Source organism: Vicugna pacos, chromosome 13 (assembly GCF_048564905.1).
Source record: "Vicugna pacos chromosome 13, VicPac4, whole genome shotgun sequence".
Lineage (NCBI taxonomy): Eukaryota > Metazoa > Chordata > Mammalia > Artiodactyla > Camelidae > Vicugna > Vicugna pacos.
The window spans coordinates 43,899,694-43,927,117 of record NC_132999.1 but is presented as its reverse complement, the minus strand read 5'-3'; the positions used below and the strand labels follow the sequence as shown (position 1 = coordinate 43,927,117).

The window sequence follows — 27,424 nt, the reverse complement described above, 5'->3', positions numbered from 1 at the left end:
AATGAGTGAATGGCTCATTAGCATTCAGGAATGCCCATAGTTCAGCCAAACTCACCCACTGTCCTTGCTGTGTGTGCCACTTGGCGATGGGCAGCTTAAGTCCTATGTGCTAAGGAAGGTCCTGACATCTCTCTTTACTGCCCACATCCAGCCCCTTGAATCTTACAACTACGACTTTGGTGTTCTACCACCACCAAAGAGACAGGACCTGGCTGCACAGACCCTGGACCGGAGCTAGCTACCTGGTCTAAAGGCGGGAGACATGGGGATGCTGCAGCCATGGTCTCACACTCTCTAAGTCCAGCCCTGTAAGTCCTCTGACCAGTATCCACACATGCAGTCAATGGACAGTAGGTACTAGGTGCAGACAGCACTCCAGGCACTGGTGATACAGATGCAAATATGGTGTCTTTCTGCCCCTAGTTGTGTTGTGATGAGTACAGATATGCACAGAGAAAGCTTCTCCCTCAGGCCAAGGGGTGAGGCAAGGCCCCTGGAGGAGGGGACAACTAAGATGAGTCTTGAGAGGTGAACAGAATGTGTCCAGATGGAGGGGGTGGTGAGGACTGTGACAAGGAAGGGGAATGGCAGGCAGAGAAAAGAAGCCATGCAAAGACATGAATGGGAGGGAGAGACTGGCCCCCTGGGAAGCTACAGGTTCTTCAGGAGGACGAGAGCATGGGTGCAGGGGGGTGAGACTGAAGCCCTGGGTTTGGACAAGCCCACCCGAAGTGAGCAGCACACAGAGAAGGGAGCCTGGAGATCCACGGCATTAAGGATGAGCAGGGGAAAAGAAACCCACGAAGGAGGCTAAGAATGAGGAGTGGAGGAGGTAGAAGGTAAACTAGAAGAAGGTGCAGCCGGGGAGTCAAGAGGGCAGAGTCTCAGGGCAGGGGAGAGGTGTCTCGGCTGCGGAAGAAGGCAAGGCGGGCGTGGCCCCTGGGATGCTGGTGAGAGCAGTTTCCCAGGTGCTGGGGCAGAGCTGGGGGCAGGGAAGGGGGAGCCCAGTTTCCCAGCAAGGAGGGGCCTTGGGCTGGTCTCAGTGCCCTAGGTCTGGTATCGGTCTGCCTGGACTACAGCCTGGGTGTTGACGATGACCGACAAGTATGCCAGCTCAGCTAACCAGCTCCACTGGTCTCTGATTTTTGTTCCTGTTCCCCTGGGGGCTGCCTGGAAACTGCTTGCTCTCGCTGGGGCTGAGTCTTCATTTCAGAGTGGCTGCCACCCCTTCTAACTGCAGGATGCCCTGGATTGTGGAGTTGCCCCTGTCCTGGGATCTCTGCACACCTGTTTGTCATGGTGTTTCCATGGACTTCCACCTTCCAGCGAAGTGTCCCAAGGACGGGTCCCCAGGTGAGGGCGCCCCCACATGGCGCTCACTCCCTTACCTCTGCCCACCAGCCCACCACTAAGACTCCCTGAAGGGGAGGCTTGAGACACCCTTAAGATTCCCACTAAGGTTCATGACACTCAGCTTTAAGCACCGGCAGAGCTTTATGACCAGAACTTCCATCTAAAAGCTAGGAGAGCATCAAACTGTCATCGCAGGAGGCTGCACTTCTGAAGTGCTATCCACATAACGCTTCTGGGATAATGGTCTTCCGCTCTCTCAGTCTGAAGGAAACTTCAACACGTTGGGCACTTCTTGGATACTGCCCACCTCCATCCTTAGAGGTGGTTTACCTGTATGCGTTACACATTAGGTGGATGTGCAAGAACTAGGAAAAAAATTCATAGCATCTTTATATGATGATTTCACTTGCCTTCTAACTGGGCCCCGGAATATGAAAGGGTCTCGGCGGCTTCCAAGCAACTGTCACCACAGCATGAACACAACGGATGCTGCACTGCACCGGTAAGAGTCATAACAGCAGATCTTTACATCAAGGGAAAACGGCATGTGAACGAACAGCTGCTGCAGGGGGATGGGGGTCAGCAATCACTCCTGTCCCCAAATGAGAATGCAGCTTAAATTATCCTCAGTGACATTGCAAATGACAGTAAAAAATAATACTTGCTTTACAAAATGCCCCCCTCTGAGCCACAGCGCTGCAACCCAACAATTAAACCGTGATCATAATAGCAGACAATAATAATTAAAGCATCGTGCTATCCAAAGAGCAAACACTGAGAAGACGGCCCAAGGCCCAAAGCAAGCATTGGTGTCTAGAGCAAAATTAGGAGCTCCCCTTTCCTGGCATCAGCTGGTATTCAACAGGAAAAAAAGATTCTTCTTTTGTTATTTTCTTAAGTGAAAGAATAAACTTGGGCTTAGGTCCCAGAAGAAGCTGCGGTGTCCGGTGTTCTGGGAGGTCAAGGCAGCGCGGAAACGCAGCGCTTAAGCTACTGCCTTGGCTTTCAGTCTTCCTTGCTGAGTAACCTTGGACCAGTTACCTTCTTGGCACCATCATCCTGCTAAGGAAGGCTCTGTGACTGCCTGTCATTAGCCAGAACCTGCCCTGGGGGTGTCAGGGACTCTGTGAGGGGCAGATGTGTCTTTATCTTTCTTGGAAGAAGTGTTTTCCATGATATGAAGCTCTGCCTCCTGAAAAGGTTATCTAACAAAGTGGCCACGGGGTCAAAGACTTGGGTTCAAATCCTAGATCTTGGTAACTAATTGAGTGGCCCTGCCGAGCCTCAGTTTATCCCTCTGTAAAATGTCAGTAACATCATCTGTCTAGCAGTGTTGACAAGAGGATTACTGAAAATGAAATCACATATAAAGCACCTAGCACTGAGCCTTGATACACAGTATAAATCAAAAATGGTAAAAACCACCTAAAACAAATTGCAGTTTCGTTCTATTGATTTATTTCTTTTACTTCACTAAGAGAGATGTGTTCAAGTCTCCTACGACTGTCAATTGCTCCTTGACAGATTTTGCTTTGTTTTCTTGTTAAATTATTGGGTGTGTAAAGATTCATGACTGTTGGCCTTATTGTGGACTAAGCATTTTATCACATGAAATAATTCCCTCTGTCTCTTTATATATGTTATATTATATATATTTTAATTAACTACTACATATATTATATATTAATATATATACACTACCCTGAATTTTACCTTTATTTAGAAAAGCTATATTGTGACCCGTGTTTGTATCTCATGCTATCCCTTTGTCTCGACCTTTTATTTTTAATATTTTATAGTTCTTCTGTTTAGCAGCATTTTTTTCTTTACCTAATTTGAGTGTCTTTTTCTTGCAGTGTGGAAGTTTAACCTGTAGGCACCAGCACGTGGCTCCTTACAGCTCCCTCCCTGACCACAGGTTGGTCAGCACAAGCTCTGCGTGGAACAGTAGAGGCTCTTCCCTTGTGCCATCATCTTGGGAGTATTACCTACTTACCCATTTAAAATCTCTTCTGCCTACTAGAGTAATGTCTTTTCAGGAAATATGTTTCTATTTCTTTAGGGAAATGGTTCTCTTTTTAAAGAATGGTATGTTTTAAGTGGTATTACAAGTTTTTAATTTAATTCAGTTTTTGCTTGTTTACTTATCTTATGCTTTTTTGGCAAGGAGGAGAGGGAAGTAATTAGCTTTATTTACTTATTTATTATTATTGTGATTTTTAAGGGGAGGTACTGGGGATTGCACCCAGGACCTCGTGCATGCTAAGCATGAGCTTTAGTGCTGAGCTATACCCTCCTCCTGTTTACTTACCTTTTGAAAGGGAGAGAGCTATATTGGCCCAATGTGGCCAACAAACAAGGCCCGTATTCCTTTGGTTGCACTGTTTATTCTTTTGCTAAAAGATATTGGAAAGCATTTCTGGGATTGTAAACTGGCAGTCAAGTTGATGTTTTCTGGCCAACTAGCCAGTGTAGCTCAGCTGGATTATTATTCTTGGATAATTTGAAGTAGTTTGCGCTTCTTTTTCTGGAGGTAATCTACGAAAAGCCAAATTGCCACAGAACACCACCACTCTTCAAGCTACACTTACACCTACCAGGTTATCTACAACCTCTCCTTCAAAAACTTGCACGCTCTTTTGGCTTATTCCCTGATTTGTTGAAACCTTAAATCTGACAAAGCAATACCGCATCATGTTTGTACTTATCTGTTCAATTCCTTCAGGTCAGCTCTTGCAGTGTGAGTACACGGACCTTCTCCGTTTAAGGTTTGACTTACTGTCTCTGCATGAAAATAAACCTTCTGGAAGCTGCTAGACCTGCAGCCACAATTTCTGGCAAGAGCTGTGAACAGAAGCTTTACTTCTGGTGCCTTCTGCCTCTTCTGGGCCAGCTGCCCACTTGCTGGCTAAAGGGAAGCGACGCTGACCGCAGCAGGGGATTGTTGCCTTGTGATTGATATGAAACTGCAGTGGGGGAATCTGGGCTCTCAGGCACAGCCAGATGTTCCGTCTAGTCCAGCATCCTCCCAGGAAGACAAGCTCCACTGGGCAGGGGTTCTGGTTAATCAGAACCATGGCCCCCTCTCTCAGTAATCCTACTGCTTTGTGACCAACAGCCAAGAATGGAGTTTCCAGGTTGCCCTCTGTGTTAATCATTAAGAAGCATCTCTACAGTTAAACATCAACAAACTGGGACTGTTAACCAAATACGAGCTTTATGACTAAATGGATAGCAGGAGCAGAAATCATAGGTTCCAGGAACAATAAGTTCTCCATCCCCCAAGTGCCCCAGATCTCTTTATGGTAAGCATACCCATAAAGGACGGTATCTTCTCCCTCCCCGCCTTCCCTCCCTTCCAGCCAGCTAGACGGAGCTCTCAACTCCAACATAATGTGCACTCAAGAAGCAAAGCTCAAGTCTTCTGAATGTAACCAGGTCCCCTCAGACAGTTATACTAAACAGATTCCTCTCTGGTTTCCCAGGCAATGTACCCACTGCATTGCCACCACTGAACCTCCTGCAGTGGAGATACCGTCAGGACACACCAGACAGTGAGCTCCTTCAGGAAAGCTGTGCACACCCATCCCCTCCTGCCTTCCACATGCCTGGAAGGTCTGCACCTCCAGTCCGCATGGTGAACTATCAGTGTTCTGTAAAGCGTAGCGAGAGCAGCGCTTCCTCTCTGTAACACGCTGTCCCCAGCTGCCACCTGGAATTATAAACTGGCCTTGTGCATACCTTCTATTGTGTTTTGTACATACCTCTATGATAGCATTTATTTCGTTATACAAGAATCTAAGCAGGCACTATAGGTGGGCTTATCTGTACTCCATTTCCAAACCTCTCATCTGTCTCCACTATTGAAATTGTAAAAGCAAAACAAAATTGATTTTTTACTTTCCCTCAGCCAGGCATGGCAAGTTCAGACAAGTGGAATGTAGGAAGATGTCTGGCAGGATGGTGATTCTTTGCCAATAAATATGTAAACCCTCACTGGGAGAAAGCTCTGTTGCCTTTCCTCTTCCCTCTTATGTTAGACTGGAACACAGACGCAATGTCTGGAGCTGCAGCAGTCGACTAGGTGACTAAGAGGACGAAAGCCTAAAGATTGCAGAACAAGAAGAAAAGTGATGCCATCCTGAGCAGCTGCACCAGGTCTGGATAGGACCTTCAGATCCTTTTTTCCAGGAGAAAAGTGAACTTCCATCTGCTGAAGCCAGCTCTGGCCCATTTTTCTATTTCCATTTCCATTGGATAAAATTTCTATCTATAAGACTGAGACCTTCAAGGGAAAAGACTGTTTCTTGTTTATATTTATACCCCGAGTGCCTGGCAGAATGCCCGGCACTGAATAAATGTTCCAAGTTTTTAAGTTGAACTGAATGTCGTTACTGTATTCAAAATATTCCGATGGCTCCCCATTACACTGAGAAATCCATTCAGAGTTCTCGTCTTGGCCTTCAGGGTCCCGCAGAGATCCCTCTTTACCCATGCATGCCTATCACCCCACATCCAGCCATGTCAAGTGAGGGCTGTCTCCTCCTTCGTGGACAGAACTGAGTTCATGCCTTCACTGTGTTCATGCCTTCACTTTCCTGTGTTCATGCCTTCACTCTCCTTCCCCTCAGCTGGAATGTCTGCCTCTACGCCTCCAGGCGCAGCTTCTCTTCCTCCTCTCCATCGCTGACCTTGGCTTGCACTTACTTACAGCATCTGCCCTGCCTTGGAGGTCCCTGTTTGTCTCTCTATTTCCCACTAGAATGTGAGCCCCTGGAAGACAAGGACTGCACAGCATCACAGTTTTGTGCACAGAGAAGGTGTTCAGTGCATGTTTCGTTAAATGGAACCAAACCAGAGTCAGAATGTTAGACTGAAGCCAAACGGAATGGATTTGAAGCTCATATCACTGGGTAAGGGTGAGACATGCATCCTTTTGGGGCCTCAATGGTCTCACCTATAAAATGGGGACAATAATAACTGGTCCAGAACCTGGTATTCTGTAGAGATTTGAAAAATGTTAAGTAAATAGGAGGACCAGGAGCACAAGGCTTTGCCTCCCTCTCTTCTCCAGTTTTCATCTGAGCTGGTCCACTGATGATAAAAAGGAAAGATTGGGGCCCAACACTGGAAACTGAGAAGAGGTCCCACCCCACTGTGACGACACAGTGAGGGGTGATGTGAAGGGTACAGGTCACTGGTCTGCTCTCCTGCTGTTAGCTGCTGGGCCTGGATGGAGCTCATCAGCCAGCCTGTCCCACTGCTGGCACTCTGGGAGAAACGCTTGCCAAGTGCTGGAGATGCCCTCCGAGTTCAAGGGCAGGGTCTGGCCGCCAGCCCACTCTGGTCATGCATGACCAGGCAGGGCCCCCCCGGGGTCAGCCTGGACACTAATCCCTGCAGCCACCCACTGCCCCTCCTGGGCACTCCTGGGGTGCTTGCTGGGGTGAGGGGACCACAGACCCCTCTGATCACCTCCAGTGCTGGGTCGAGCCTGGGGTGGGGTGGAGAGAGGCATCTACAAGTCTTCCCCTGCCTGGGCCCCTGGGGACAGTCTCATGGACTGGCCTGTGGTCTGTCCCATGGCCCCTCCCATCTGACACATCCAGGTGCTTCACACCTGCTCCCACCAACAGCACGGCACCCACCATCAGTGTCTCTAAACCTGCTGTGCTTAGGGAGGCTCTCCTGAGTCAGAGGAACAGCCACCTACCAGCTCGTGGAGGGGGTTCTCCACATTTGGGAATTACATCCTCGGCATGGTTCTGGGTGTTTAGATATGTTATTGCACTTAATCCTCAGAGCAACCTGAGGTGGCAGGTACTATTTCTAATCCCCACATTGCAGATAAGAGAGCTGAGGTGCCCGGTGCCTGCCTGGAGACCTTCCCACGCTACACAGGTAGTAGAAGTGGTCGCTAGGGTAGTGTCAGAGTCCAGCTCTCAGCTGCAACTTGATACTGAATGAATGACAATCAGTCCGACAACTGGGACATAAAGATAATAGCTCTTTATAGGAATCCAGCTGAATAATCAGACCAAATGGCCCAACTGCAGAATGCAGTTGATGCAGGGAAAAACAGGAGCCATTGTAAACAAAACAGAAGTGGTGTTCTCAGAGAGATGCAAGATGATAATACATTGATAAAAACAAAAGTGGGCTGTCAAGAGCAATCTGCAAGCAGAAAACGCAGTTTTCTTGAAATAAAACAGAAAACGAAAACAAGATTTTCAAAATAAAGAGGGAGAAATAACAAGCTAAATACTGTTGAAAACAGAATTAATGAAAACACAAGATCACTGGCAGAATGAAAGTAGGATACAGATCTTTCAAATCCCTATTGGAGAAACAAAGCCAATTAAATCGAATCAGCTAACAACAGGAAGAGTTAAAGATAAAAGAGAGCCATAAAAAAAGCATCATATATTTTGCTTGAAAGACAGCATAAGAAGTTTGATGTAGAAGGAATGTATAAAACCCTGTACTCTTTTCAATTTTTTCAAATATACATGGAATATAAATAAGAGAAAATTCAAAAAGTGACAAGAGCATAATGCAGTAAAAATCAAATTAATAAAAAAGGTGATAAAAAATATATAACAACTTCAGTAACTTTTAAAACATTCTTAAATACTCAAGGTTAAAAGAAATCAAAACTAAAATTATAGACTATTTAGAAATGAACCCAGCTGAACAGTCTATATGAAAAAAATAAACTCCCTCAAAGAAAAATACACAAAGAACTTGAAGTAGCAAAGACAATTAAATATAATTTTGTCCATCAAACTGGTAAACACTGACAGAATTGACAACATCTAGCGATGCCGTGTCGGGGAGCTGGCTTTTGGCAGATGTGTAAATTGCTGTAATAGCTAGAGGGAAATCTGAGGTCATATATCAAGATTTGTCGCCTAAAAATAGATCCTAAAGAAATAATTGGACAACTGTTTAAAGATTCATATATAAGGATGTTCACTGAAGCGAGACCCTGAAAATATTCACTTTACCAAGAGGGGAGTAGTTAAATAAATTATGGTTGGACAGACAACAGAATTCCTTGTAAACCATCAACCAGGATGGGGCCGATCTATACATATTGACATAATCAGATGATGATACATGATTAAATGGTAAAACAGAAAGCATGTTATTGAGCCACACTAAGAGGTGCTCTTGTTTGAGAAACCACAATTATTGCATCTGCTTTCAGGCGGGCGTACAAAATATCTACAGTATCTCAAAGAGTAAGTAGAACAGATGGAGGTCAATGGCTATCTAATGGGTGTTGGAGGGGAACAGAGTACGATGCTGGGCGTGTTGGATTTCTCCTTTATAAACTTCTTTATTGTTTGCACTGTGAATTTTTAAAAATGAGTATCTCTTTTTTTAATATAGAAAAAGTCCATGAAGACATTCTCACTTAAATAATAATGAAGTCTTACTCTGAATATAGGAAGTGTGATTAGGAAGTCCCTTAACTTGGCTGCCGGTTATTCCAGGGGTGGTGGGGTGTGGGGGGTGGTGAGGGAGAGAGAGGAGGCGAGGGTACAGATGCACGTGTGGTCACTACAGATGCTGTTGGGAAGGCAGGCTCGGGTGGAGGGGCTGGAGAAGGAGGGGAGAGTGTCCCGTCACTCCGTCCCCATCTTTCAGCTGCTCTCAGTGCAGTGGGGAAGCCCTGCTTCGCTCATTTGGGGTCAACTCCTTTGAGGTCGTGTGGCTCCAAGAAGCCTTCAGATGGAGGACTGAAGTGACGTTCAACCTCTCCCCACCATTCTCCATCTCGGGGTCCTCACACACACCCAGCAGGCCCTCTTGTAGGTCTTGACATGTCACTCTGGAGAGAATATTTCCTCTGTTCGTCTTGAGCCTCTCTTCCTGAGGGCTAGGAAGGGATCCTCTGGTCTCCTCTCCAGCCCACCCCACACCTGTCATCCCTGGAAGTGATGAGAGTCTGTGCTTCCTTCCAGAATCCCGTCACTGACTCCTTCTGCTCACCCCGTCAGCGGCTCCCCCAGTGCTTGTCCTAACCCTTAACCCTGGGGATTGACGTCACAGGTCTTGGGTCTGCTACGGGTACTACGACAGGGAGAGGATGCATGCTGAAATACTTCGGAAAGAAGTATCGGGATGTCTGCAATTACTTTCATGTGATTCAGCAAAAAAGAAAAGAGAAAGAGAGAAAGCAAATATGGCCAAACGTTCACAGCAGCTGTGAACTAGAAGACCTGGGGCTAGATCTACAGGTGCGTGGCCTTCTGTTCTTCCCACTTTTCTATTTTACGTTTTGTATGTTACACAACAGAAACTGGGGAAACAGACGAAACCTCAGCGTCCATGTTTACGGAGGAGAGAGAGACCAGCTGGTGTGACCGATTAAATGTCTCCGGAACTCATCCTTCCTCCCCATCCCCACCGCCACTGGTTGGGTTCAGACCTCCTCGCCCCAGTGAGGCTCTGGGGACAGCCTCCTCCTCCCTGGGCCCCCAGACCCCAGCTGCCCCTTCCCCACAAGGCTGCCTGGAGAGGGCCATATCGAGCGTCACAGCCCCCACGGTCCTCCACACACAGCCTGCTCCACCAGCTTCATCCCCCACCACTGCCCCTCCCTCCACCAAGCCGCAGGTGATGCTCCAGCCACGTGGACCCATTTCCAGCTTCTTGAACCTGCCCACCCTGCCTTGCCTCTTCTGCCTCTTCTGTCCTGCCAACCTTCCTCCTTGGCTACCTGGCAACCTCCCTTCCATCCTACAGGACTTACTCTAGTGTCACCATTTCCAGGGTAGCTTCTCTAGTCTCCTTCCTGCCATCCAATCCCTCGCCTCCTTCCATCACCTCTCTCTGTGTGTACACATGCTTCTCCTCTTTGCCAGCAACAACACGGTCTCATTCATCTATGCAATGTCAGCACCTCCCAGAGGCACTGCCATGTATGAAACAGATAGCAGTTACATGGAAGAACGAATGAATGAATGAACGAATGAGGGATGCGCCAGAAGCGTGGGAAAACCTTCTCCTGATTTGCATATGTAGACACTAAAGTAAAGGCATCATTATGCTTATGATGCACTCATTGTTCATTTAATATTTACCAAAGGACTCTCATGGATCTGCTAGTGATATAACCAGCTTTGTACCTGGGTCCTGCTTGCGTCATTCATTCATTCAGTGTTTGACACATGTTACATTTCTGCCAGGTGCCAGGGGCACTGAGATGAGAGCTGGGAGACTTGCAAAGATAAATCAGGCAGAGATTTACAGCTCTGGTTGGGGAGATAAAGTAGGAGCATAAATAGAGGCGAAACGTGGTCAGTGTCATAAAGGACGCACAGGCCGTGGAAATGGGAATCCAGAAGGGGAGAGAGGACTCTGAGGAGTCTCCAGAGAGTGGATCAGGAGACTTCCTGGGTGAGCTGACATGTGCACTTGACTTCAAGACATAATCCTTTGGAGGGAGGAGGGAACTCCAGGGAGGGCAGAGTGGAAACTGAGGCACAGAGAGAGGCCATGAGTACATGTACAGGGCCACCAGCAACTGAGCTTTGTCACTGAAGAGAAGTCATGAGAAACAAGGTGGGTTGGGGTCCTGATGGTCTTGAAACCAGGATAAGATGTTCAGCTTCTGTGAGCACGGGGGCCAGGCAAGGTTTCTAGTTAGAGGGTGGGCTGATCAGGTGTGACACCAGCAGTGGTGTGTAGGATCACTCTGTGCATTTGACTTGTCGCAGCAGCACAAAATCCCTAAGAGCTCTGCTGACCTCATTTTGCACAGAGCTGAGCTCAAAAACTTGCAAGTGGCAAACACTTACTACATTTCTTTAATTTTAATTGCACCGAGTCTAAGGATGCGTGTATATATCAGTGAATGTACAAACAGCTGTATCTCTGGCAGCAACACACCCATTCAGCCAGTTCCCGTAACTGAGCACTCTCCCAGGCAGTGAGTGTCTCCTGGCCACACTCAGCCTCTGGTTTTGACTCCCCATTATTCTAAAGCCTCAACCCTGCCTTCCTGGATTACTGCAACAGACCCCTGACTGGTTTTCTTCCCATGAGCTCTCTCCGAGATAGGAAGGAAGGAACAGGGCAGGGCACAGCCTTTCAAGGGATAACACAGCAGTTAACACCAGAATAGCAAAAGAGTCAACCCCCAGTAGGCCCTGAGGCTCAAGATGGCGGGAGATTTGACTTCTAGTAGACCTTGAGCTTCATTATATGCCCATTGTAATACATTAGCATGGTGAATAACATGCCCACAGGTGCCATGACAGTTCCAAAGGTAACCATAGAAGGTCAAAGAGTTGGGAATCCCAGCCCCTTCCCCAGGGTAATTAGAATGGCCCTCCCCTTTGTTAGCATATGAAGCCACCAGGCCCATAAAAACTGGCACCACAGCTCCTCGCCGTCTGGCTGCCTCTCGCTCCCTCCTCTTCGTCTTCAGAGTGTGTAACTACGTTTACTCTAACCTGAGCTTCCAACCCCCACACCTCACGGCCTTTCTCTTGACTTACACTCTATGCAGCTGGTATCTCTCTAAATAAGTCTATCTTTACTCAACTGTGGCTCACTCTTGAATTCCTTCCTGTGTGAAGCTAAGGACCCACACTTGGCAGGGCACATCCCAAGGACTCCACCGAGATCTGGGACACAGCCCTTCTCTCACCCCACACCCGTTTTTCTTGCATCATCTCCACTGGAAATAACCCTCTTAAGAACCTACCATGACTCCCTCTTGTTCACTGGCATTGAGAAGCCTCTGTAACCAGGCCCCACTGTGAATCTCTCTGTCTCCCCTTATCCACGTGCATCCCCCACCCCAGCCAGGCTGCTTCCTCTCTGATTGCCTGGTTCAATCCTCCTTCCACTCCTCCATCCATCCGGCCACATCAACCTACTTTTCTCCTCACGGCACCTCTGAACCCAGCTTTGCCAGTGGCGTGATCTAGTGTGTAGGTTCAGAAAGACCTGGCTTCACCCCCCAGCTTTCTGATTCCCTGGGCGAGCTTAGACACACTGAGCATTCTCTTGGAATCTCGGTTCTCTCATCTAGAAAACAGGAGTAATGAGAACGTCTGCTTATGACTAGGGCTTGCCATGAGTATTCATAGGGCTATTGTGAAACTCAGAGGAGAAAGGAAAGCAATCTGGGGTCACACAGCTCCAAGCTGACCCCTACTCCTGTCAGAGAAATAACCACAGAACCAGGATGAGATGTTTACCGTGTTCCAAGGACTGTGCTGAGTATATTACATGCAACGTCTCACGTAGGCGCTTTATCCTGGGAGGCCAGTGTTCTAACCCACGTGCTACAGAAGGAGCCAGTGAGACTCAGAGAGAATAAAAGATTCACCCAAAGTCCTGCTAACAGTAAGTGGCAGGGCTGGGATTCTAACTGGGGCTCCCTCTGCCCTCGGCCACCGCGCTGCAACTGTGCCAGCGAGGCCAGCGAGTCGCCTCAACTTGCACGGTAGCCTTGTGGTGCTGACGCTGGCCCTTTCAGATTTTCCATGGACCCCAGCCTGAGCCTGGGGTCAGAGCCACCACTGTCGATCACAAGGGCCTCCAGGTGAGGTGGGCATGGCCAGCCACTGGCTGGGTGGACTGGTGGTGACTCTGGTGATGACTCCCCAGGACAGCTGGCCGTGGTTCCTGCGCCACCCTTGACACTTACCCAATGGTGCAGCCGGCATCGGCCTCGATGGTCCAGATGCAGTTGAGGTTGTGTTCGTAGGGAGCTGGATACCCGGGTGACAGCACCTGCCCCGACACCTCTCCTCTCACTGTCCCTCCACACTCAGCTGAAAGAAATCCCAAAAGAGTGAGCTTCATGGGTGACCTGTGCTGACAGCAACAGCTCGGTGGCCCCTCCTGCCTGTGTGCCCGAGTCCCTCTCGCTCTTTCCAGGTGATTGAGTGCAGCATATGGAAAGTCTTCTGGATGAGACGTGTACCCTGGATCTACAAAAATCCCCTACAACTCATCAGTGAAAAGACAAACAGCTCAACTGAGAAACGGGCAAAGGCTTTGAATAGACATTTCTGCAAAGAAAGTATACAAATGGTCAGTAAGTACATGGAAAGATGTTTAACGTCGTAAGTCATTAGGGAAATGCAGAATAAAACCACAAGGAGGTACCACATCACACCCACTGGGATGCTACAATAAAAAAGACATTAACAATCTTATGATTACCAGGGGAAAGGTGGTGGGAATGGATAAACTGGGAGTTCAAGATTTGCAAATATTAACTACTATATATAAAAATAGATAAAAACCAAATTTCTTCTGTATAGCACAGAGAACTATATTCAATATCTTATAGTAAACTTTTATGAAAAAATATGAAGACAAGTATATGTATGTATATGTATGACTGAAACATTATACTGTACACCAGAAACTGACACATTGTAACTAACCATACATCAATAATAATAATTAAAAAAGACACTCGTGTAGGTGAGGTTGTGGAGAAACTGGAACCCTCAGGCTTTGCTGGTGGGAATATGAAATGATACAGTTACTTTGGAAAACAGTTTCCTACAGAGTTCCTTAAAATGTTAATTAAACATAGTTACCATATGACCTCAGCAATTCTGCTTTTGGATATATACCCAAGAGAAATGAAAATGTACATTCAGATGAAAACTTATACACTGCTGACCACAGCAGCATTATTCATAATATCCAAAAAAAGGGGGAAAAAATCCAAATATCCATCAACTGATGGATGAGTTAACAAATGTGGTAATGTGGTACAGGCATATGATGGAATATTATTTGATCATAAAAAGAATGAAGTACTGACATATGATACAATATGGATGAACATGATGTTGAAAACATTATGCTAAGTTACAGAAGCAAGGCACAAGGGCCACATCTTGTATGATTCTATTTATATGAAATATCCAGAATGGACAAATCTTCTGAGACAGAAAGTACATTAGTGGTTGCCAAGACCTAAAGGGGAGTGAGCAGTGGGGAGTGATTGTTAATGGGTACAGGGTTTCTTCTGGGGGGAAAATGTTCAAAAATTAGATTGTGGTGATGGTTGTACAACTCTGTGAATATACTGAAAAAACATTGAATTGCACACTTTAAATGGGCCAGTTGTATGGTATGTGAAGTATATCTCATTAAGGCTATTGAGAAAAAAAGGTCCCTGGGTGCAGGGCTGACTGAACTCCTAGTTTGTGACCAAATGCCTTGAAGTCTCTTGGAGGACATGCAGACACTTGAACCTGTTCATTGACAGGAGCTGGGCGGATGCCAGGTGCCAGGAGCACAGAGGGAAACCAGACACGGCATCCTTCCTCCTGGAGAGCTTCTGACCTCGAGAAGGAGACAGCCACAGCGCATGCCGTGTGCCCTAACCGAGTCACAGGCGGCAGCATAGTGGAGGAGGTGACCAATTGCCTCTAGCACAGGCAGGGAGAGGCAGGGAGGGCCCTGACTTCAAGGGCATCTTAAAGGCAGAGGCCAGCAGGAAGAGGACACTGCAGACAGAGAAGAGCATAGCGAACTCCCCGCAGGTGTGAAACCGCACGGCAGCTTGGGGGACAGGGTATGGGATGGGGTGTGGTGGGAGCCGGGGCTGGAAGCTGGGCAGGTGGCATGCATCGAGGGGCCCTGCACACCAGGCTGCTGCCTGTTTACCGCCATAGCAGAACTGTAGGCTTCTGCACGTGAGTAATGGATCACTTTACACACTAGTGCACTTTACACGTCAGAAAGAACACCCTGGTAGCAGTTTGAAGGGGCACAGAGGGGTGGACCTGGAGACAAGGGACCAGTGAAAGGTCTACCTCCCCATGAGAGCAGTCACCTAAGTAGGAGCTGGTGGTCCTCCCCACCTCCTACCTCCCCCACATCTAATCTGCTCTAAGACCCAGGGCCTGAGCCTCTGAGATACTTTTCACACTTGACCCCACTCTGTCCCCATCATTAGAGTGATAGCTCAGGGCCTCACCAGCCGTAGGGCGGCAGAGTTGCCCATCCTCAGCAGTGCCACCAAAAAGATCAAAAATAAGAACCAGCCATGTTACTGCTTGCTTTAAACCCTCCTTCCCAGAGTGAAGTCTTCACTCCTTAGGAGGGTCCATCGAGCCCCCAGAGGGGCTCCTTTTGGTTTTTTCTAGCCCCCTCCTGATGCCCCTCAGTCTAGCCAAGTGTGAGAACTCCACACGGTCAGGCACACTGGGCCTCTACGGGCCTCTGCCTGGATGGACAAGCTGACCAGCATCTTCCCCACGAGACCTTTTGTGACACCTTCCTCTCCCCACACGGAGTTGACACTATCCTCTTCTGTGTCTCCATTATAACGTGAATGGGTTTTTATCACAGCACGTGTAACAACTTATCAAAATCACATCTATTTCTGCCACAAGACCAGACACTCCTGGGTAGCAGGGACCTTGCCAGACTCACTTCTGTAGATCGAGTGCTTGGCCTGGTGTTTGGCACATTATAGAAGGTGTAACAAATGTTGATTGAATGAATAGATGGGTGGATGGTCAAGCAAATGAGAGAAGCTAATTGCTTCCCAGGCAAATTACTATTAACAGTCTGAATCAAGGGAGCGTGAGTGAATGTGGAGAGGAGATTTGTTGCAAAGCTTTTTAGGAAAGGGAAAGCTGACTAAGCCAGCTCTTAGAAGATGGAAGAGAAAATGCGCTCAAGGTCATAAATTGACCTTCACTTGTTGCGACAAAGGCCCATGAAGCATCTCATCTCTTGGGCCCCATGGCTTGACAGGGGACCACTAAGGCAGGGTTAGGGGGATCCCTGCCAGTCAGCCTGCTCCCGAGGCCAGAGCCTCTCCTCATGCTTCACTGCCTTCGTGGTGATGCTGGACCGGCAGGTGCCAACCTGACTGAGAGATGCAGGACTGAAGGGGCCCAAGGCAGGGAGGGGTGTGTGGGTGAGGGGAGGAGCTATATGTCGTGGGGAGGAAGCCTGCCTAGCCCCACAAATGGCAGAGGCCACCAGGAAGGTGGCAGGACACTTCCTTCCATATTCCACATGGACAAGCCCCTCCTGCTTCCCAGACAGTGAGTGTCTGGAGGCAGCGGCACTGGGAGCACTTCCCCTTGGACATGACTGCTTCTTTCTGCAAGGGTCACTTTATCTGGGGACTGGCTGGGGGGAGGGGGTGGGGCAAGGGGCCAGCAAGCAGCAGATTCACTGACAAGACCTCTCGACTCTGATCTTTGCGGTTGTCTCTCTTAGTCCCATCCGGGAGCCTCAGCAGCTTTGTTTGGGCTGTAGCGTCCACTTATTGACTTAGAAAACATTTGGGTTGCAGGGCGAGGTCTAGCCCAGCGGAAGTGCATGTGCTTAGCATGCATGAGGACCTGTGTTCAATCCCCAGTACCTCCGTAAACAAACAAACCTAACTACCCCCCCCCTTCCAAAAAAAAAAAAAAACCTAAAACCAAACCAAACAAACAAAAACAACAACAAAAAAGAAAACATCTGGGTGTTTTAGCTGTAATGATCACTTCTGGTAGACCATGATCAAATCTACCACAACATGACCTGTGTAAAAATCTACACACACTGTCCCCAGTACATAGCCTCCCTTCCCTCAGTGGGGCCTGAGGGGGTCTCAGGTTGGGGGGTGGGGGGAAGGCCTCCGAGGTTCAAGGTGTAAACACGTGTTCTGACACTGCTTGACTGGATCCTCTAAGTTCAGTCCAACGGGCACATGTGATATTCAGAAGAAGCTTACAGTGAAATCTGTCTGCAAAGCAAATGACTGTCTCACAGCGTGTCATCATCTTCACATTCTGTCTGCCCTGGCCTGCCAACGGCATCACACTGTTGTCTCTTTATGCCCCAGCCTCCCTCCCTGGCCTGGGACCTGCTTTTCTCTGTATTCTTAGCAGCTGGTGTGGGGCCTGGCACATGATGGAAGAAGGGGAGAAAGCCAGGGATGTAGGAGAAAGGGGCAGGGCGTGCCTGCAGACGGGGTCCTCCTTAAGCACCAAGAGAGAGGAAGATTCTAAAGGCCACTCAGAGGCCACGCTCCTGGTCTGTCCACTGTCAGGCCTAAAATCTTTGCCTTTAGCCCGTCTGTTGTGTAAAGTGTCAAAGATCTTGTTAAAATGGAGTTGTCTAGGGGAAAAGACCGTTACCACTTCCTGCCGTGCTGGTCCATGCCCTTGGCCCGCACACGTGCTCAGGCTAGAAAGTCCAACTTCCTGGCCCTCCCCTCCCTGAATTCCTACCCATCCTTTCAAGTCTCAATGGGCACATCATCTCCCATGAACCACTTTCTCGTATTCCCTCAACACTTGGCACCTACTCTTTGTATGGTGTTTACCTTGTATTACAATGATCTGTTTATGTGTCTGTTCTCTTTGTCCGAGGATGGACTCCCCAAGGGCAGGAAGAACGCGTCATTCTTTCTTTTTTTATTTCTCTGCCTCCTCACATCCCCAAACACACACCTGCACCAACTGCGGCACATGGTGCTTGGTAGGCACTTAAATGTTCTTCCAGTGGGTGTTCTGTTCTTATAAGATTAGCCAGAGCTGCACAGACACGGTGAGGCTGTGGGCCCTGGGGAAGGGGATGGAGAGAGGGAAAGGCTGGTGCTGGAGGTGGGGGATGCAGGACAAAGCAGTGTGGTGGAATCCTGATACCAGGGAGGGTACCACGGGCGGTGAGGTGAGTGGTGAGAGGTGGAAAGGCCAGACAGACAGAAGGATGGCTCTTGCCTCTTTCCCACTTCTGCCTTGGGTCAGGCTTCTCTGTCGTGGGACACACGGGTAAGGCTTCCCGAGGGCCTGCGCCGACATTCTGGAAGCACCTCGGGCCTAAGGAGATGCTAGTTCTTTGTCGTATTCTTTCTTAAGAGGGAAATAGAGGCCAGCTCAGAATCTTACTCCTTCTTACTCTTTCTTTCAACATTCCTCTGGGAAGTGGGGCATGAGCCCCATTTTACTTACAGAGAAAATGAGGCCCAGAGTGAGCTGGAGACTCATTTGAGTCTTGGTGTTGCAGAAGCCCCTGGAACCAGGCAGAAGGTCCACCTCTTCCTTCTAAATGACCCTCCCACCTCTCCTCCACTGCCAGCAGTACAACTTGGAGGGCGTGACTCGGCTCTGGTCCCACTTGCTACACATGTGACAGTGGCAAGCCACAGCCTGCCTGACTGTGCTGCTGCACTCATGTAATGAGGTGTGCAAGTGAGGCAGCGTTGAAGGGTGGGTGGGGCTGGCGATGATTCCCATGAACAGAAGGCCTGGAGCGTGGGGTCCAATGGGAGACCCTACGAGACCAGAGCCGGGAACTTGGGATTAGGGGACACCCGAGGGCTCCCTGGAAGAACAAGAGGCCTCCTACCGACACACGTGGGGAGGGGCCGGTCCCAGGTCCTGCGCTCTCCGCTCAGACACAGCAGCTCCTCGCTGCCCCGCAGGGTGTACCCAGGGTCGCAGCCGAAGGACACAGAGCTCCCTGCAAAGTGGCCTCCATCGTGAAGCTTGTAGCCAAACTGGGGGGTTCCTGGGTCCTCACATTTGATGAGTTCGAAACCTGGTGATGAAAGAAGAGACAGCATGAGCGAGACGTGCGGTGGCACAGACCATGCTCCCTCTGCGGCCTCAGTGGGCACGTCCTGATGGACCCACGTGGCTGTGCCTGGGTGACGGTAGGTTCCTGAGTGTTTCTGCCCCTGTCGCTCTGTGTAAATGATTTCAGTTATTTCTCCCAGGACAGCTTTGAATAGTTTTCATGTATAGGGTCAGGGTTTTCTTTTTTGGTTTGTTTGTTTGTTGGACCCCATAGCATTTTGATAGCTGGAGTCACTCTTTCTGTTTTGCTCACTGAGACACGGCGACAGGAGAGCGTAATATGGAAGTCACTTTAAGTGTATGTTTCAAAGCTCATTTACGTCCTGCTTAAATACACTCTGCTGAAACAGCCTGGAGAAGGAAGTCTCTGCCGAGCTTACCCTGAGCACCTGGTGTGGCCCCTCTGCTCTCTCTCACTCGTTACCCACAGGAGTCCTACTGGGAGGGGTCACGATGCCCTCTACAGCTGAGATCATTGACTCGGGAAGGTCACATAAATTGTTTCACAGTCTCAGATGACAGAAATGGGATTTGAATATGACTCTATTTAATCCTCTTCCACTGATGTGCCTGCTGTAACAGGCACAGACCTCGACGCCCAGGCAAGAGGAATCTTGAGTAGACTCATTGTCTTTTTTTTTTTCCCTAACAGCTTTATTGAGATACAACTCATATACTAAACACTCTTCCATCTAAGGCGTACAAGGTAGTGCCTTCCGGTTTATTCACAGAGTTGTGCAACTCTTGTCACAATCAACTTCAGGATATTGTCATCATCTCAGAAAGACGGTGATGCCCCCTCAACTCCCTTATCCCTAGGCAACTAACAATTTTCCTTCTCTATGGATTTGCCTGTTCTGGACAGTTCATATAAATGGATCATGCAACACACGTGACCGCATGTATTGTGACTGGTTTCTTTCACTGAGCATCATGTCTCTGAGGTTCATCCAGGTTGCCACATGGTTCAGAACTGGATGTTTTTTTTTTTTTTTTGCAAATCTCAGATTCCCAAATTTAGCACTTCCCACCCCTTTCCTCTGTAACTATAAGACCGTTTACTATGTCTGGGAATCTGTTTCTTTTGTAGATGAGTTCATTAGTGTCCTCTTTTTTCTTTCTTTTTTAAAGATTCCACATATAAGTGATATCATACAGTATTTTTCTTTCTCTTTCTGGCTTACTTCACTTTGAATGACCAACTCCAGTTCCATCCATGTTCCTGGAAATGGCATTACTTTATTCTCTTTTATTGCTGAGTAGTATTTCATTGTATAAATATATCATAACTTCTTTATCCAGTCATCTATTGATGGACAATTAGGGTGCTTCCAAATAATATTCCATGTATGGATGGATATATCACATTTTGCTTATCCATTTATCAGTTGATGAATACTCACTGGATTTAAAATAGTCTGTAAAAGCATATTTTTTTTGGATCTACTGGGCAAGGAGAAGCTCAAATAAATGAATAAAATGGCTGTGAAGCCAACATGTGGAAATGTAATCCCCAGTACTCTGGGGCTGTGTACAGACCTCGGTGCTTTCTGTTTTTGAAATCTCCGGCATAAAGGAGAAAGTTAAAATCATGAGAAAAGGAAAAGAATCAAGACTCAACTCTTTAGGGAGTTGTAAAAAAAGAACATAATTATACATCAGTGTTTGCATTTTTTACATCTGACTGTAGCTGAACATTATTTTATAAATATGATGACTAGGAAAGGCTACTCTCTGGTTGCTTTAAATAAAAGGCTCAGTGATTATGATTCTTAGTGAGTACAAGGTGTGTGGCAACTGTCAGTTCAGTTAATCATGGGTGTAACCATAGCGCTGTCTGCGATGGGGCAGCTTATTCCAAATTGTGGGCACAACATCCTAGGGGCAATAATCAGCTAAGCATGTGCCAGTTAGAGAAAACCAAACCTACTGATTGCTGGGCGATGTCCCAGAGCCCAACCTCCCTGTGTGTGGAACCAGGGAAAGCCCAATTTTGTCGTCCATTCAGATGCGAGACAGACTTACTGGAAAACTGCAGCTCAAAGCCCTGGCTGGTGTTCTCAGCGTCAGTTATGAAGTCAATCCACAGACTGCTGGACGTGCTGTTCAATGTCAGCCCCAGCATCTCGGAGCGGCTGAACACCCCCAGCAAACGGGCAGAGTTGTTGTTGCCATCGTAGACCTGGACACGGGAGAGACCCCAACTCGATGTCATCAGTGTGGCCTTACCTTAAACAATGGCTTCTCACCTCACAGCCCACATTCCCAGAGCTTGGCACCGATAACGACTATTAGAAGGGTGGTGAGTCATCAGATGCAAGGAAGACGGCAGAGTGGAGCTAGCCACCGAGGGACTTATCAGCCCCTCCCATCTGCCTCCACCTCGTGCCAGTTCTGTGTCCAGCCTATCTCCGTGTGAATCCGACCTCTAGGAACTGGTTGATGCCGTTCTAACCTTTCCAGGGGAGATCTGCTCTTGTTTCCCCCAACCCCCATATGGTACCAGCCCATTCTTCAGCAAACTTGGGAGGCCAGGTTGGGGCTGCCTGAGTGTCCAAGCCATCTGTTTCTGCAGACAGGCAGGCTGCAAGCATTCGACATTTCTGCATTGCTAAACACTCCATCCTGTCCTTCCAGGAGATGAGACAATCTCCTTAATCCTCCTCCCTAATCCCACCCTGCTGTGGCAGTGGCCTCAGTCTCAGCCACTCTGCTGGACATGGCCCCTGGGATCCAGGCGAGACAGAGGTAAAATGGCCAGCGTGTCAGGTGACATGGTGTATTTCCCTTTCCCAAGCTCAGCCCCTGCCCCCTCCCTCCTAAAATGAGGGCCCCGGTGAGGGCCTGCTGGGGTTGCCAGGGGTGGGATCGTGCAGGCAGCTGGCTTCCCTGACTCCCATCTGTCCCCTGAACTCCTGAGCACCAGCAAAGACAACAATCATCAGAATAATGAACTGGCTCCCCAGGTTCCGAGGTTGCTGCTCCTTTCCAGATAATTGTACAAACAACAACAGAAGTTGTGATTGAGTGAAGGGCCCCCTGGTGCTTTGGTAAATATCAAAGATGGGATCTATGGGTGGGTGATGAATATTTGTGCATGGCGCAGGATGTGGTGCCAGCTGCCAGCAAATTGGAACAATATTTCCATCTACTATTTATGAAGCAAAGCTTTCTAAAAGAAGCCATCCTTCAAGCTAACAGTGCTATATATTACAAAGATTTGTTGAGGTCCCTGGGAGCTCAGAAGCCTTGTTTCCAGATCCCATGTACAATTGCTTCATATCACGGATAGACTGGGAGAATTCCGGAGTGTCCAGACATACAGATGACACCAGTTCAAAGATTCTGGTCCACTGCTGCATCCAGACTGTTATAAAAATAGTTTTACCCATTAAAACATATCTTTTCTAACTAATTGACTAAGGCATGAATCATCGACACTTGCTAACATCCCAACAAGAGAGACAACCAGACATCATGTGCTTCTTGATGGAAGACACATCAAAACCTATGGAGTCATTTTGCCAAAAAAAAAAAAACAAAAAATAGTCAAACCTGAATCAGATTAAGCCACTGGGTCCAGTTTCCAACTCAAAGGAAATATGGAGGGCAGACGAACACATACAATGAATAAATTACAAATAAATAAATTACAAATAAATAAATAACAAGTAAATTATAAGAGGGTAGAAAAAAAATGGACGTAGAAACCTAAGGCCTACAAAAATACTTGAGGCAATGAATCCAATGTACAGAATTTATATAGATCCTGATTCAAATAAACTGTAAATTTAAAAAATATTATGACATTTATGAGATAATTAAATATTTGAACACTCACTGGATATGTTATTCATTAATAAAAGTATGATGGGAACAGGATTTTCTTCCTTAATTTCAAAGCATAGTTCATCCTTATTCATTAATGACAAAAATGTTCTTAATGTGACATTATGATAAAATATTCATTGCAGAAAACTTGTAAAACAGAAAAACACAAAGGAAAAGCAACTTCCAGCACTCAACATTTTGGTGACTATCTTTCTAGGCTTCATTCTATGCATGTCTTTCCTTATATATTTTTTAAATTAATTTTTAAAAAAGAAACAAGATCAAATTATAGATACTATATGGTAACCTGCTCTTTTACTTAATATAATGTGTTTATTTTTCAAATCATTAAATATTTCCCACAACAGCATTTAAACAGCTGTAGAAATTTCCATCACAAAATGAACTTAACCTACAATAAAATCATTGTCATATCATTGTCCAGAATATGTGCCCTGGAACATGAGAGGCACTCAATAAATATATGATAAATAAATAAACCAGTGTTTTCTTTTAGTAATTTCTGTCCTTAAATCCACCTGGAATTTATTTTGGCATATGGTATAAGATACTTTTTCTTCCTGGTTGATTAACCATTTTTAACCGAAAACTCTATTTGTAAATATTCTACGCACCAGCAACATTAAATCCACCTTTATCACATATATAGTTATGTAAATGTAAATATTTTGGTCAACTTTCTGTTCCACTGCACTCATCTATGTGTCTATTCCTGTGTATGATGTACACTGTTTTAGTTACTGTAGCTTTGTAATGTATTTATTATTTTTATTATTCTTTTTCATTATAGGCTATTAAAAAGTATTGAATATAGCTCCCTGTGCTATACAGTAGGTCCTTGTTGGTCATCTATTTCATACACAGTAGTTAGAATCTGCAAATCCCAAACTCCCAATTTATCCTCTCCCGCCAGTAACTATAAGTTTGTTTTCTACATCTGTGAATCTGTCTCTGTTTCGTAAATAAGTTCATTTGCATCCTTTTTTTTAGATTCCATGTATAAGTGATATCATATGCTATTTGTCTTTCACAGTCTGACTTTGTTTAGTATGACAATCTCCAGGTCCATCCATGTTGCTGCAAATGACATTATTTTACTCTTTTTTATGGCTGAGTAGTATTCCATTGTATATATATACCACAACTCATTTATCCAGTCATTGGTCAACTGACATTTAAGTTGCTTCCATGTCTTGCCTATTGTAAACAGTGCTGCTATGAACATTGGGGTGCATGCATCTTTTTGAATTATAGTTTCCTCTGGATATATGCCCATGAGTGGGATTGCTGGATCACAGGGTTAAGTCCATTTTCATTTTTTTTTAAAGGAATCTCCTCACTGGTTTCCATTAAGGGATGTACCAAACTACATTCCCCCCAGTAGTGTAGGAGTCAGAATGTAGTTTGGTGCAGTGATTTGTCTTCTTTTAACTTAAAAAACTATTCTCCCATATTTATTCTTTTAGATAAACTCAAGAAGAATTTTCTCAAATTCAGAGAAACAACTCCCCACTCCAGTCCCCCTAAAAGACCCAAAACAATTTGTGTAATTCTGACTGATTAACATTAAACATATGAATTGATAAGAGAGAAAACATATATCTGTATGATATTAAATCTTCCTATCCATATACATGGCATCTGGTTCCATTTAATCAAGTCATCTTTTGTATCTCTCAGTAAAATTCTGTACTTATTCCTGGGTATTTTTATATTTTTTTATTGCTATTGGGAATTGGGCCTTCATATACATTTATTTCCTAACGGAATATTGCTTATCCATGAGAAAATTGCTTTGATGTTTCAGTTCATCATTATACACAGGTGATGGATTTATCCCTGAGAAAGCTGAGAGATTTCTATCTATATATATCCATTACATCTAAACTTCTTTCTTTTCTTCCCATTAGCTGTTTCTACTTTTTTCAGCTTTACTGACATGAAACTGACAAATAAAAGTTATATATACTTAAGGTGTACAACTTGATGTTTTGATATACATATACCACTACCTCTAATAAGACAGTTCAGCAAGATGGCTGGATTCAAAATGAGTATGTCAAATGGATAGCTTTTAACACACAGTTACAAACAATGTAGCACTCCTAGGAAGTTGCTGCACACATGTCCGCTTGTACACAGGTGCTCAAGTTTCTCTGGGGTATACATCCAGAACGAGAGTAGAGTAGCAGGTCACACAGAAGGCACATCTTCAGTTTTGTAATACTGCCAGATTGTTCTCCAAAGAGTAACACCAACTTAATCTCCCACTAACAATGTGGGACAGTTTTCATTGCTTTATATCTTCACCAACACTTAGAATTTTCAACCACTCTAAAATTTTCCAATTTGATGGGTGTGAAATGGTATCTGGTTTTAATGTGTATGTCCCCTATTATCACTGAGGTGGAACATCTTTTTTGTACGTTTATCCACAATTCTACTTTCCTCTTCTGTGAGTTGCCTGTTCATATCCTTTGTTCATTCCTGAACATGAGACCTGACCGCTTTTATTTTAGTCTTACGTTCTTCAGAACAAAGTTTTATAATTTTCTCAGGAAAGACTGTGCACACTTTTGCCCAGCTTATTCCTAGGTTTCTTAGAGATTTTGTTTCTATTATGAGCCCTTTCTCCCTCTCTGACTACATGTTAGAACTGGTGGTAGAAACACCAGCAGCTTTGCTGAACTGTCTTACTGGTTCTGATAGTTTATTAGTTGGTTCTTTTGTATTCTCTACATTGCAGACAATTTGGATATTCTCTTCTAATTGTTATAGTTTCTTTGTTCCTGTTTGGTATAATTGTAGTGGCTTGGATCTGAATACTATTGGTGGTAGTAGAAAAACATGCTCCTGACTTGACTGGGAATCCTTAGGAAGTTTTTTCATTAAGAATAATGTTTGCTATAGCTGTTGTTTGCTATAGCTGTTGGCAGGAAATTTTTTATCAGATTAAAAAACTTCTGTACATAGTTTTATCAGATATTTTTAAAAATCATGAGTGAGTACTGACTTTCATCACATGATCTCTTGGGGTACATTGACCGAGTCATGTATTTTTCTCTCCTAATCTGTTTACAGGATGATACTATCAGTATTTGACTAGTCTTGACCTACAAAAATGGCAACTTCATATGGGTTGCCCAACAAATAAAATTAAGAGCTTTTCTAATGTTGACATATACTTACATTCCTGGAATCAATTCTATTTGGTCATTTTTGTTTTAATACACAGCTAGATTTAACATGATATAGTATATAGAATTTTTAGGTTTATGATCATAAGTAAAATGGACCTAATACTTTATACTGTCCTTATTCAGTTTGACATCAGTATTTCTACTTACCCCACTTAAATAAAATGAGTGGGGAGATGGATGCTAATTCTTCTTTTTATCTGATACAGTTTAATTATTGCTTGAATTGTTCCTTGAAGTTTTGTGAGCTTACCTGTAAAACAGTCTAGGCAATTTTGAGAGAGAATATGGGAGAATTCCAATGTTTTAAATGGTTATTGGTTTATTCAGATTTTTCTTTTTTATTTCTTTTTTTTGGAGGGGAGGTAATCTAAAAAATTTTTTATTTATTTTTATTTTATTTAAAAAATGTGTTATTTTTTGGGGGGGGGAGTGAAGTAATTAGGTTTATTTATTTTTATTTATTTATTTTTTAATGGAGGTATTGAGGATTAAACCCAGGACCTTGTCTATGCTAAGCACACGCTTTACTACTGAGTTATAGCCTCTCCACTATTTTTTTCTTGTTATTAGTACTTTTATCTATAAAATTTCCATTTTATCTAAGCTTTCAGATTTTTTGGCTTATGCTTTTTCCTCAATATTATCTTATTATTTTCATAATGTCTACCTTATCTATGACTATGTTCTTTTTTCATTCCTAAAATTATATAGTTGTGGGTTCTTTATTCCTTGATCACTCCTGCAAGTTTTGTCCATTTTATTAGTTATTTTTTAAAGAACTAATTGGCTTTGTTGATAATTGTCACTGTTTTTAGTTTTCTTTTTTTCAGTCATTTTTGCCTTTAAATGTATCTTTCTTCTACTTTCTTTCGATTTATTCTGTTATATTATTCAAGCTATCTCAAACCTTATTTATTTTTAACCTAAGTGATATGTCAAAGACTAACAGAGGTATATTAAATCTTCCACGATGACTGTGACTTTATTAAAATTTTTTACATTCCTAGCAACTTTTACTTAATTTATTCATGCTCTGTTACCTGGCACATAAAGTTTTACTGTGGATTGATTGTACATTTTATTAACATAAAATAATTCTCTCTTTCAGTTCATTTTGAGATCGAGAGAAGTTCTGAAATTTATCTTATCATAAACTGATGTCATTTTTTGGTGGTTTACCACCTTTTGTTCATTGCCTTCATTCCATTTTTTAATTGGGTGATCATGTTTTTCATCTATCTTCAATCATTCCTCATCTTAGATTGCTGTTTTTATTATTGCCTATTTTTGTGTCATAAATATAATATTCTCTCAAATCCTGTTAAGAATACAAATTAGAAGCTTTTAAAGTTGTTTTGTTTTCTTTGCTTTGCTGCTTACAGAGGGGCAATTAGCTGTGACTCCTTAGACAGCTCCCCTTCTTCTGATCTCCTGAAT

General features: G+C 45.1%; 1 protein-coding gene across 1 annotated transcript in view; it reads right to left on the bottom strand.

Moving 5' to 3' along the window:
* The window catches only part of CSMD2 (CUB and Sushi multiple domains 2), a 576,739-nt gene that overhangs the window by 153,868 nt on the left and 395,447 nt on the right, over positions 1 to 27,424 (bottom strand). The window contains exons 24-26 of the mRNA XM_072974827.1: positions 20,961 to 21,117; positions 18,706 to 18,897; positions 13,025 to 13,151 (exon numbers count right to left, since the gene is read on the bottom strand). Coding sequence (XP_072830928.1) covers positions 13,025 to 13,151; positions 18,706 to 18,897; positions 20,961 to 21,117 — 476 coding nt within the window. The remainder of the gene's footprint in view (positions 1 to 13,024; positions 13,152 to 18,705; positions 18,898 to 20,960; positions 21,118 to 27,424) is intronic.